This window comes from Pelecanus crispus, chromosome 12 (genome assembly GCF_030463565.1).
Source record: "Pelecanus crispus isolate bPelCri1 chromosome 12, bPelCri1.pri, whole genome shotgun sequence".
Classification (NCBI taxonomy): Eukaryota; Metazoa; Chordata; class Aves; order Pelecaniformes; family Pelecanidae; genus Pelecanus; species Pelecanus crispus.
This window is the reverse complement of record NC_134654.1, coordinates 28,274,100-28,287,428: the sequence shown is the minus strand read 5'-3', so window position 1 is coordinate 28,287,428 and position 13,329 is coordinate 28,274,100. Positions and strand designations below refer to the sequence as shown.

Below are 13,329 nucleotides of genomic sequence, written 5' to 3'. Positions count from 1 at the left end.
TTTGCTGTATCTAAGGCACACATGGCTCGATGCAAGAATTGGGATCACCGCCTGCATTGTGGATGTGATCCGGCAAGGATTTATTTACCTGAAGTCCAAGCAGCCGGGCAAAGAAGTTGGACCCCAAATCACCAATGACAACATAGAAAGCAATGCAAGTTCCCAGCATCAGCCCAATCATGCTGCAAAAACAACAAAATACACAGAGGTTAGGAAGCTGGAGCAGGAACCCTGGCACGCAGCTCCTGCTCCCGGGCAGGTGTGTTTCAGCAGCCACATTCCCAGCGGATTTGTACTCTGCACAGCCCTCGCAAGAGGACGAGGCTTTGCTAATGCTAAGGCTACCTCAGAGGCACCCGGAGACGCTGCCTGGGACCGCCCTAACTGAGCCTGCGGCGACGGGGTCCGCACCGACGACACATGAGCAGCGAGAACACCGCTACGTGCCCTGCATGGAGCAGGGCTACACTTCATACCCTGGAAGCAAAAGACATCCTACGTACGCTGCAGCTGCCAGCGAAGGATGAAAACAAAGGTTTAGCACCAACGAGGTCTCAAGGGCTACACCCTGCACACAACCGCAACAGCTGAAGATTGCTTAGGATCCTACTGCGCCCACCGTTTACCAAGGAACATCCAGGAGAGTTAAAGAGAAACAGCTAAAAGGGTGCACGTAAAGCGAGTTAAAACCTTGTGCAGCCACTTGCTTGTGTTCAGAGGTGGAACAGCCTCTGCGTGCCTTGCTTCAGCGTACATCCACCCTCTAACACAACTTTCTGGCCTTCTGTGGTGGAGACAAGCCCCAGATTTTGCTGAACCTGCACTGAAAAACACGTTTGGCAAGCAGTAATGAAGTAGGTTTTCTGTCTACGGGGATCCAGCAGGCTGCGAGCTCGCTCTCACAGCCGTATGAGCAGGCTGTGCATCGCTACTGGTGCTAGAGGGGAGGACCACGCTTTTACCCTCAGGCTTGTGAAGGGCAGGCCACCAGATCTGCATTCCACCCTAGTAAAATAAAAACCAGAGAACCTCCATCCACCTCGCATTCACACCTAACACCTTGGCTAGAGATACCATTCCGGTAACAACCCGTGCACGGGTTGAAGTGCTGGTTGGAACCACGGAAAAAACAGACCTTGGAGATGGCAAGAACTACTTTATTTCTCAGAAAAACGTTTAAAAGAATCAGCAAGAGGTTCTCTCAGCCCCATGCCCCGCAGCAGGGGCCTACCATGAAAGCCTCGACACCAAACCGGCTCTCAAACTTCTTTCCACAACATGGACCACACTTTAATGAAGAGATTGTCTTATGAACTGCTTCTCCTCCCATTCATGATTGCATGGACCACTTTCCCTCCCAGTTCCAATTATATAACATCCCTGTGGCAATTACAGCAATTGCTTGCACGGACAAGTAACATCTGAGAAATATTCTGTGTATTTTTAGTGTTCTGCAGCAGTTTGCAGCTGGGAGGAGGGAAGGAGCCAGCACCACTGACTGGCCTGAGCTCAAGACGCCTCCACCAAAGAATCTCCGCTGGAAAAAGCGGTGCTGTAACGACGTCCCAGTGCCCATCACGACTGCTGAACGAGACCTGCTGGGGAGCTTCTACTTGGATTGGGGTCATCCGAGGAACAGGAGCCTGCCCTGAAACGGAGATGGGATTTTCCCCACAAGGCATCTCCTAACGCCTGGCGTCTCGCAGAAGAAAGCGGCGCCCACTGCGAGGAGCGGGCAGGACCAGAGCAGCTAAAGGGTGGATCTGAGGTACTGAACACCCTCCCTCCCACTAACTCACAGCAATCTTGGCAGGGATTTCACCCCTGGAAAACATCCACAAGTGACATGCCCATGATTTCACAGCACACGCAGCAGAGCGGGAGATGAGTTCATTCCCCGACTTCTGTGCTCCCACTACCGCTCCTGCCTCCGCTCAGGAACGGGTGGGACACGCTGAAGGCGACACCTGCGAGCCGCGCCTGGGGGATCTCACTTACGCTCTTGTTCAAATCCGGGTGGCAAGGAAGACTTCTGGGACTGGAGAAGGCAGGAGGGTAAGAAACGAGAGCGCAGCAAGGCCGCAGGAGGCTACAGAGCGGTATTTTTCCTTAAAGAAAACTAAACTATTCAAGCTTTAAATAAGCAGCAGATTACCTTGTTTCCACCAACATTTTTCCTGCTTTTCCATAGGCGTGAAATGCTGGCATAAGAGGGGGGGGAAAAAAAAAAAAAGTTATAGTTAGTCAAATGAAGGTCCAGAACGAGGCACACACATGAGTTTGACATTAAACAATAGCAGCGATAAAGGGCAGTGCAGCAGGAACCCACCGGTGTTGTGTTTTGGGGCCGTTTCCCTTGCCCGCCCTCCCACTTTCTTTTTCAGACATGCCCTCCGCAAACTGAAAACCACATAAGACAGGAACAAAGATGAGGAAAAGATAGAAAGCAGGTTCTTTTTTTTTTTTTTTAAATAGAGAAAAAAAAAAAGTGGTGTGAAGTAGCAGTCACACATGGCAACCATTAAAAGAAAGTCAGCGCGGAAGAGAAAATATGCATGTATAAGATGCTGTGTGGCAAAAAGTTACTGCAGTGCAAAATTTCAATCAAACTCTCATTTTTATTTTTATCTTCCCACTATAACTGAACCGCCTGACGCTGCTGGATGGGAGATCTGAGATGGTGCCCAGAACGTTCAATCCCATACCCAGAATACCCAGTACTCACAACCCACACCAAAGGGCTGCTGCCAACAGACTTTTTTCTTTTTTTTTTCCCCTCCCATACTTGGGTTGTAGCTCGTAGCAGAAAATGATCAGTAGTCTTTAAATCATTGTGTTTTTTCTTAAAAAGAAAATGCCAAGAAAACTCCGCTTGTATTTTTAGATCTTACTGGGTAGAATGGGAATTGAGACCTCCAGTTCCAAGCGCAAACCACATTGCCCGATTCTGTCAGTCTTTAAATGCAGAGGTCCAACATGAAAACCACCACCCTGGACTCCCCTTTGTCTTCTCTCAAGGTACAGCACACATTCCTGAAGGCCGCCAGAAAACAAACTTTATCCGCTTCTGGAAGCATCTTCTGCTATTTTAAATATTAACTTACAAAACTCTGATTTCTTTGGACTCTGCTTGAGCTAAAAATTAAGGAAACAAGATGTTCTCCCACAGAACGAGAATAAAGCATGGCAGGAGACCCACAGCAGAAAAATAAACCGGAGCTGTTATGTGGGGTAGCACCGAAAATAGCCGATGGCTCAGTGACAGAGCGGGTGGAACAGCCACCACCAGGCGCGCTGCCCGAGCGCGAAGAGCGGCCGCACCGCTCCGGCCTCCAGCCCTCACCTCGTTTGGGAACTCGCGATGGTAAGGGGGAAAAGGCAACAGCCCTTGGGGGGGTTCAGTCGCACAGCCAAAGAGCCAGTGGCGAGAGAGAGAGGAACCAGCGAGAGGAAGACATCCCTCCCGGAGACTGGGTCATTAACGAGCCGAGCTCCAGAAGGGCTGCTGCTGCTGCACTGCTCCTGCGAGCTCCTTTTTCACATCGCGCAGAAACGTAGGTGCCTCCAGATCACAGCTACAGCTGCCAGCGACAGCCTAGGCCAGAGATGCTGAGAAACAGTCAGTCCCCTTGGCTGTTCCAAAGTGATGTTCTAATGAGAGCCAGCCTTCAAACATTACGCCAGATGTCCCCATCTGGGGACACTGGAAAAATTGGATCTTTTATCTTCTCAAGGAGGAAGGAGGTGATGACTGTAAAATAAATTGTACAGTCGAGCATCCTCGGAACGGGATCTCTAGGTGCCTAACAAGCTGGGCAGAGCTGAATCCGCTCAGTAATTACAGAAGCCCTTTTAAACCAAGCGTGGTTACGAGAACGGGCAACCTGCATTTCAGCACTTTTCTCCGCAGGGAGCGGAGCGGAGCCGCCTCCTGGGGGTGCAGCGTGCTGCCGATGGGATCACTACGCAGTACAGGTAGTCTGCAAAGACCCAGGCCGCTTTCATCAGCTGAAAGGGGAGGCATTAGCCCGTCTCCTGGTTCAAGTCTGCCTGGGAACTGCATCCCGCTTCCCTTCTTGTCCACACATCCACCTAAGGCCCTTCCCTTCCGCGCAGCGCAGGAGAACAGCAGTGACGAGCACAGTATTTTTAATACCCAAGCCCTTCAGGCACAGAGCGCTGCCGAGCGAAGACGTCTGGGCTAGATATCAGGCTGTTACAACCCTGGCTCCTTTGTAGCTGTAACGATCGCTCTCAATGTTCCTCCGGAAGGGACTGGCTGGCTGAAGTTAATTTGCAAAACTTTCTTACATCTTTCAGCACTGCCAAAGCCTCCCACAGAATCAGCTGCAGGGGCTGCCAGGATCTCTCGCAGATGTACCAGGGCACAAGCCCACGGTGACAAAGGCTGTCTGTGTGGAGCCGCTCAACCTTGATCCATTAGGATGCGTTATAGGAGCACTGCCTTTCCTCTCAGGGCTGTCCCTCCCGGTGGCACCTCTCCCAGGGCAGAGACATTTCTTTCAGCGCCAGCGTTTGCGTGCCAGGAAGTTTAGAAGCATTACTGGCCCTCTGTGTATTTGGGCCCCTTGGCTTCAGAAAGCGCGGAGGATCCCTTCTTCCCGGGAGACGCTCCAAGGTGGAGGGGACTCTCTGTACTTCGGGGACGCGGCGCACAAAGACGTCTTGTAAGGGGGCAGGGAGAGGCAATGCAGGCAGCTGGGCTGGAGGTGGCGGGGCCAAATCGGGCGCTACCTGGGGGCTCCCCCTCCCCTCCAGCATCACAGGCACAGCCTCCGAGACCACAGAACTTCTTCGTCTTTTCTGTTTCTAGCAGATATAACCTGGCAGAAGCCAAGACATGCAGCCCGGCAGCAGCACCTCGGGTGCTCTGAGGATGGAGGAAACCCATCTGTCAGCAACATGGTCAGCGAGCGAGCCATGAGTTTCTTTAGCTCTTTTACCAACGGCGATGCCAGCTGACTCTGGGAAGCCGAGTAAAAGGCAACTTTTCCTGCAATTTCACATGCCAACGGAGAGGACTGGAACCCGACCACCTCCTCCTGCCCCCGAGTGGGTCAGAATGAGAAGAAGAGGTCACAAGCAGAGGCCAACCCTGGCGCCAGCGCAGAGGCGACGAGCTCCGTGGAAGAGGGCTGGCAGGCTCCGCCAAAAACCCACACATGAATCTTGCAGATGTTTTTATTTTCTTGGCCGCTTGGAACCTTGCACGCCATTTCCTCCCTGCTCTGCCATAAATGCGCAGGCAGCTCGGATCCAGGCAGCCCGAGCTCCATGCCAGGCTCTCCGCTGGCAGAACCCGATGTCCTCGGCAGCACACTGGGTGGGGAAGCTCGCGGCTTTCGTGCCGAGACCAATAATTTACACCAGACACCCACTACGCCAGCTCCCGAAAACTTGGGTTTTGATCAGTCAGCGCTGCATCTCCTCCCCCGCCCTGCAGAGTCAAAACAATTCTGCGCCTATTAACTTCCCCGTCAAGAGCAGAATTAAACCCCCGCGTTCCCCTGGGGACATGGGGCAGGGGGGAAGAGGAAAACAACGCAAATTGAAAACTACATCAAGAAGCCGTTTGCTATTCCAACAATATCAGTATGAAAGTTGTAAATTAAGAGGTCAAAGTAAAACCGCAGTTTAAAAAAAAAAAAAAAAAAGAAAAACCAACCAAGCCCTAGAGCTGAAAATTCTCACCAAGGCCGGGGTAGGTCCTGCGCTTGCTGAGATTGGCCGATTTCACCAGGAACATGCAGGATTGATGAGTCATCCAAGAACAGAAAATCAGCAGCAGAGCTCCCAGGACAATGCCGCACTGAAACGGGAGAAGAAGGGGGGAAGAGACAAGCGCAAGATGGAAAGTCAGTCATTCCACGGAGCCTTATTGCCGTCCCTCATCACCTTTAGGCTCCCTCGCATATTTCCAGCCACGCTTTTGCCCGTTAAGGGACTTCCCTCGATTTCAGAGCAGCCAGGAGAAACGTGACGTACGAGCTCAATTTCACTCTCGCCGCAGCCCAAGGACGACTCGGAGCAGCCACCTGTTTCCCACAGCTCCCAGCTGCACCAGTTGAAGCACCGAAGAGCGAACTGGGAGCCGTTTGTGGCGCAGAACTTCCACAGCTCCCCTGGTTCAGCCCCCAGCACTCTCAGCAGGTTCACACAGAGCCGAGAAAGACCACTCCTAACCCCCAAGGTGCAAACTCTGCTGTAAACTGATTTAAGAAGAACCATTTGGTGGTGTAAACTAATTCCCAAGTTCACTACCAGCGCTGTCCTGCCTTGCTGGTTCACACCATTGCAGCAGGGGATGTTAATCACTGGATGCTTTTTAAGCGGGTGACTTTAAACAGGCACAAGCGATGCCAGATCTTAATGGCAGCCGCCCTTTTTCCCCCCGCTGTATTTGAGCTTGGTGTGGCCGCAGGGGTGGCAGCAGCTCCTGGAGCGGGGCACAGCCTGGCACAACGTTTGCGAACGCCTCTGAGCCGACCTGTGTTTACCGTACAGATAAAGTCTTCCATTTTTTGCCTTTCTACTCACAAGAAAGGCAGAAACGGTTACCCAGAGACCTCAGAACAAGCGAAAACGTGTCATTTGGTACAAGAGACGTCCGAACTCCATCTTTAGCGCTTCCTTCGCTGACCATCCCCTACCACCAAACACCGAGCCACCTTCTGAATTAGGACCGGGGGCAGACGCGCTGGTGCAGTCTCCAGCTGCCCCCCTGCCCTCCTCTGCCCCGGCCCAAAGCCCCGCAGGCAGCTCCCGGGGCAGACACCGCGCCAGGGAGCCTGGAAGCGGAGGAGAGCAGAGACCGAGGGGCCGCAGCTGCCGGCCCTGCGCCCGCACGGGGCTCTCTCGGCGGGGGGAACCGGTGACGGGCCCGGGCGTCCCTCACCGGCCCCAGCGCGACAGGGACACCGGCAGGACCCCCCCCGCCCCCGCTACCCACCGTCCCGGTTCGCTGATGCCCGCGGGGAGCCGACCCCGCCAGCCTCTACCGCAGACGGCGGCGAGGAGCCGAGCGGCCGGCCCCGCCGTCCCGGGAGCGCGGTGCCCAGCAGCGGGGGCCGGCGGAGCGCTCACCTGTCGGAAGCAGAAGGGCACGGTGAGCACGCTCACCCCCACGATGCTGTTCACCACGTTCATGATCAGGCCCCAGTTGGAGCCCGCCGCCGCCGCCGCCGCCGCCGCCATGGCCCGCGGCCGGGGCGTCCCCGCGGCGCAGGGCCCGGCTCCGCAGCCGCCGCCCGCGCCCCCCGCTGAACCCTCAGCCGCCGGGACCCGCCATGGCGGGACCGGACCCGCCCCGACCCGCCCCCCGCCGCCGGCCCCGGCACCGGCCACAGCGGCACTTCCGGGTTCCGCTGCTCCGCTGGCGCTTCCGGGAAGTCGAGGGGGGCGACCAGCGAGACGCGCGGGGCAGAGCGCCGCCGGGCGGGGCCCCTCCTGCCGGCTTGGAGGACCGCGCCCGCTGCTCCCGGGGAGGGAGCGAAACCGGCGTGTCCCGAGTGGGTGGGGGGGGACACACCCCGAGAGCCGGGCCCACGCACACACAAGCAGGCGTGCACACGCGTGCACACACGCGTGCACACGCACGCACGCATCTGCATGCATGCGACGGCGTGCACGCGCGTGCAGATGCACCTGCCTGCATGCGACAGCGTGCACATGCATGCGTGCAAATGGACGCGCGCACACACGCGTACACACGGATGCACGCATGCACATGCACATGCGTGTGCATGCATGCAAATGAATGCATGTGAATTAATACATGTGTACGCACAGGTGCGCACCCGTGCGTGCACACCCATGGGTGCACACGCACGTGCACATGCGTGCACGCACACGCAGCCCGCAGGATCAGCAGCTGCACGGCTTGCTCAAAGCTTTGCACCCCAGGGTCCCAGGCTCTGCGGAGGGCCGAGGCCTCCTTGCCCGCGCTGCGCTCCGCACCGGTGTTCGCCTGGCCGGACCCCCACCGGCACCCACCAAACCTCTGCGGGCCGCAGCACCGCGTGAACTGCGCTGCAAACGCACGCAGCCCTCGCAGCAGCGGTGGTACCCGGGTACGCAGAGCCCTGGCTGCACATCTGGGCCTGCATCCAGCTGTGCACATGCAACGCACGCAGCAGGTCTGGTCCCCATCCCGGCCGGAGCGGTCCCCGACTCCAGCGCAGCCATGGATCTGTCCGTCCGCAGTGGGGTCCCCCCAGCAGCCTGCTCTCGGGGGGTCCGAGCACCCCAAAATTCCTCTCCCCGGGAGCCCCGTGGTGTGCGGATAACCAGCTGCAGGTGCTGCACCCCGAGCCCCGTGCCGTAGCCGCACGCCACGGGTGCCAACCTCCGTCAGGCACCCACACAACCACGGCGCCCGCTCGCCCAGCGTCCAGGGGCTCCAAGCCCACCGCAGGCATCTCCCCCCGGCCCTGCCTGCCCGCTGGCTCCCCATCCCCTGAGCAGGAGAAAGCAAAAAAAGAAAGAAAATAAAAAGCAGGACACGGCGGGGGGGGGCTCTGGATGGCTCCCCCGGGGCCAACGCACCGCGGCAGGTCGGAACGGCGCGCGCCGACTGCACGCTGCCGTTGGAACGAAACACGCGGCGCTTGTATAATTTGCAGCAATTGCAATGGGTAACCGCAGGAATTTGCTCTACAAAAGGTTTGCAGGGAGGTGAACACGCCTGCCTAATTCCCTCCAGGTGCCGCGCGGGCTCGGGGGCCGGTGGCGGCAGCACCGGCTGCGTTTCTCTGCCTCCTGCGCCGGGGCCGTGCCCGCGGCCCTGCGTGTCCCTGGGGTGGGACTGGGGGGTCCCCTCGGGGCTGTTGCTGTCCCGGTCTGGAGGAATTCCCAGTCGTGGCCTGGAGCTCCCAGGCATGGGAGGTGGCACTGGTACCCCAACACGGGACATGGTACCCCGACATGGATGTGGTACCCTGACACGGGACACGGTACCCTGACACAGGACATGGTACCCCGACATGGGACATGGTACCCCGACACGGATGTGGTACCCTGACACGGGACACGGTACCCTGACACAGGACACGGTACCCCGACATGGGATGTGGTACCCTGACACGGGACACGGTACCCCGACATGGGATGTGGTACCCTGACATGGGACATGGTACCCCAACATGGGACACGGTACCCCGACACAGATGTGGTACCCCGACACGGGACACGGTACCCTGACACAGGACATGGTACCCCAACATGGGATGTGGTACCCTGACACGGGACATGGTACCCCGACATGGGACATGGTACCCCGACACAGGACATGGTACCCAGGCGCAGGACGGGGAGCTGCAGGGGATCCCCATGTGCCGTGGGGATCCCCCTGTGCCCCCAGGAGCACGCAGCGAGGCCCACACGTCCCCCCCAAAAAAGCTGCCATGACCCTGGCCCCCGGCACAGAGCCACCCCTGGGGCCAGCACTGCAAGGGGGGCCAGTGCACAGTGGGGTGCGAGCACGCACACACCCCGCACACGCATGCAAATGCACGTGTGCACCTGCACATCCGTGTGCGCAGGCACCCCCCCATACACACGTGCAAAGCCACGGACACGTGTGCGTGCGTGCACATGCATCCCAGGCGCAGCCCTGCCCCGGCCACAGGCTGCGGGTGCCAGTTTGGGGTCGGGGCCGGGCATCTCCCACCCATGGGTGCCCGAGCACCCACCGGCGAGGGCAGAGCCGCTGCCAGGCGCCGGCGGCAGCTGCCGGCCAGGCCGGGAAGGGAAGGGAAGGGAGAGCACCTTGCTCCGGCGCGGAGACATCTGCAGCGAGTTAGAGGGGAAATCATGTTTATCCAATTAGCGATACATGGCCCCTAACTCAGCACTGGCAGAAAAAAGGGCTCAGGTGGCTCCTCCGCGTGCCGAGCGGCCGCCGGCAGCCAGGAGCTCCGGCAAGTGCCGAGGGCCGGCCGGCCACGAGCCCCCGTGCCGCGGGGCGGGGATGCCCGGGGAGCAGCCCCAGCTTTGCCACCCCTGCGGCCCCCGACCCTGGCACCAGCACGGGTGCACAGGCACCAGCCGAGGGGCACGGTGCGGCGAGGGGCACGGTGGCCCCAGCTCCTCTGCCCCGGCGCTCGCTGGGACGGCAAGCACCAACACGGGGTCACCGGTGCAAGCGGAGCCATGGGTCACCGGGACAGGCTGGGGACAGCTCGGGTGCTGCCCGGCTCCCCGCGCCGTGCCGGCCGGTGCTGCCGGGCCAATGTGTTTCCAATCGCCGTGTCCCCAGCCCCGCTGCAATCCAAACCACCTGCGGCCGCTCGCCTGCAACCCATCAGCTCCCGGCTACCGAATAAATGGATGGCACGCGGCCCCACGCCGCGGGTTGGCCACCGCTCGCCACGGCACCGCAGGCAAGGACAGGCAGCTGCCCCTTCCCGCAGCAAACCCAGGGCTGGTGCTGCCTGCAGCCCCTGGGACAGCCCATGCCCGGTGGTCTCCATCCCACCCCACTCCCACCCCCGGGAACACCGTTGGCTCATGCATCTCCCCCAAAATAGCCCGTTCCCGGCGCCCAGCCGCTGGCATCCCCTCACAGTGCCGTGGGGTAGGGGTGCTCGCTGGACCCTGGGGGGACGCAGCACCGGCTGCACCGTGCACGGCGCTGGGGGTCACTACCAGGATGCCGACTGGCACCGGGGCAGCACCCCAAGTTGGGTGCTGGGACCCCGGTGTTGTGCAGGGTCCTGGGGAGCCCCGATCTTCCCCGGGGTGCCAGGCTCAGCCCCTATCGCTCCCCTTCACCAGCATCGCCGTGCACCTTGCTCGGGGGAGGACGAGGGCCCCCACCCTGGCCAACCCACCTCCGCCCCCCCAAATCAACAGGGGCTCAACGCGCCGCTGCTCGGCAAACGGGAAAGGGGGACCGGCTGGGAAAGGGATGAAATAATTAGGCCAATAAGGACTGAAATGAAGGAAAGCAGAGCTGGCTGCGGCACCGGGCGGGGGGCACCCTGCAGCCACCAGCGGGAGCCGCTGCAAAGGGCAATTACCGCAGCCCAAAGGGCTCCCTGCGAGCCAGCAAATATATTTATTGCTCGCAATAACCGCCCGATATTGCGGCGGCGGCGTGCTCGCTGCTGCCTCCTCCTTGGGTTATGTTATTTATTTATCCCCCGCAGCAGCAGCAGCTCCCACCTGGCACCATCCCCGCCTCCGGCTCCGCTGCTCCCGGGGCTCATCCGTGCCCGTCCCGAGGGACCACGGCTCTCTCCAGCGCCTCAGGTGCCTCCAGCGTGGCTGTTACTAACAGCCCAGGGCCAAATCCTGCCTCCAGCGTGAGCCAGGGTCTCCATCCGTCCAACTGTCAGGGTCCTGGCCATGGCCAGACTCTCCCCAGCAGCACCGGGGCCATTTCCCCACCGCAAACCTGCTGAGAGCAAGCGCAAAATTCCCCGGAAAGCGCCGAAGCCCCCCGCACCCGCATGAGCATGGCTGGCCACTGGCACGAGCAACGGGACCAGGGCAGGGGGTGGCGACGGGGACAGCGGGGCTGCACCGGGGACCCCCAGCCCCGCTCAGCCGGCACGGTGTGCGGCATCGCGGCCCCGGCAGCCGGCAAAGGGCAAAGCAAGGCCCGGTTTGTTTTGTTGCATGAGGAGCAGAGCTGGCAGCAGCATCTCCGCCGCTGGAGCTGCCGGGAAGCCCCGGCGGCTCAGAGCCCTTCCCAGTCCCGCCCGATGGCCCAGATTCCTCCTGCCCGGATTTGGAGCCACGGAGAATAAACAGCCCCGGAGGGCTGCCAGAGCCGCAATTACTCTAATTAGAAAAGGTGGCTTAGGGCCGGCTGGGGATCCCGCGCCGGTTGATGAAAATGCAAAAAACCCCCCCCGGGAGGTCCGGCGGCCGCAGCCAGGGCCAATGCTTTGTCTGACACTGCTCCGCAGGGCTGCACGTGCCTCCACGCGTGTGCATGCACCCCCACGCGTGGGCACGCATGTGCATGCACCCCCACGCGTGGGCACGCATACGCTCGCACGCATGCACCTGCCTGAGCAGAGCCCTGCAGAGGCAGATTTGCAATTCCGGTGGGTGACAGCGTCCCGGGAAAAGAGCCGGGTTCGCCTCTGCCGGGTGGGATGCGGGTGCGGGAGCTCCCACCCCTGCCCCACCATCCCCCCGTCCCTTCCTCGCTCACGGCTGGTGTTTGCCTCTGCAAGAATTCGCCTCGGCGGCAGCTCCGGCTCCAGGGGCTCCGTGCCGCAGTGTGCCGTGGGGCTCGCAGGGACCACCCTCGGCGCAGGGCGGCTCTTCCCCGGGACCGCGAGCCCCCCGGGAGCATCCCTGCCCTCCCTTCCCGGCGCCGAGGGTAGCCCCAGCGCAGGGTGCTGGGGGCTGGAGGAATGGGAACCCCCTCCCCAGGCTGCCGGGGCAGGGCCCACCCACCCCACAGCCCAGAGGTGGGTGCACCCGAGGGTCAGCGCCCGGCGTCCCCCCTCCCCGGGGGGCCAGCACCCACCGCCGCGCAGCCCAGGGCCGCTCCGCTCCCCGCCGCGGCCGGCACGGATGACAGATGCCTGGCAGAGCCCGGGAACAACCCGGCAAGTATTTAAAAACATAAATTAAAACAAATTGCGTTTTTATATTGCAAATAAGGGCAGTTTTATCGGTTTTATTGCATAACAACCATTAATGAAGTGCAGTTTCAGGCACCTTAATTGCTCCGGGACTAAAGTTCAATCCATATCCCCGGCGCGGGCTGGAAGCCGCCGTGTGTCATGCGAGTACCTGGCAGATTGGAAACGGAAATAAATTTATGGTCACTGTTAGGAAAATGGAGGGGGGGGACCCGATCCAGCCGGGGGATTCACCCAGGAGGGGAGCGGCGTGGGTCGACCACCACAAACCGTCCTGGGGGGGGAGGCGAGAGAGGCTGTGGGGGACCCCCACGCACGCCGGTGTCACCCCAACGTCGCGCCGCGGGGCGGCCGGTGCTCGCCGTGGCCGTGGGGTGCTGCCCGGGGCCGGCTGACCCCCGTGGGCTGGGGCAGCGCAGAGCCCCGACCCCTCGGAATCCCCCCCCCCCGCTGCCCTCCCCGCCAGCGCAAGGCACGCGTGGGCGCGCCCGGGAGGCCCGGCCGCACGCGCGTGATTGTGCAAGGCACGCGGGGCCGCGCGCAGGGCCGGGGATCCACCCGCCGGGGGGACGGACGGACACACGGACACGCGGGGGCCGCACACGGATCTACGGGCGATCGCGCACACGCCGGACACGCGCCCGCCCGCCCGCCCCACGCGAGCCCCGGCACCGGCGCGTGCGCACGCCCCCCACCCGCGCGCACC

The 13,329-nt window shown here is 60.7% G+C and overlaps 1 protein-coding gene across 1 annotated transcript in view; it reads right to left on the bottom strand.

The window, feature by feature from the left end:
• Positions 1-9,229, bottom strand: part of SLC38A10 (solute carrier family 38 member 10) — a 38,894-nt gene extending 29,665 nt beyond the window's left edge. The window contains 6 exon segments of the mRNA XM_075720166.1: positions 89-182; positions 2,156-2,201; positions 5,713-5,830; positions 7,105-7,353; positions 7,355-7,492; positions 9,176-9,229. Coding sequence (XP_075576281.1) covers positions 89-182; positions 2,156-2,201; positions 5,713-5,830; positions 7,105-7,353; positions 7,355-7,492; positions 9,176-9,229 — 699 coding nt within the window.
• Positions 9,230-13,329: the final 4,100 nt, after the last annotated feature.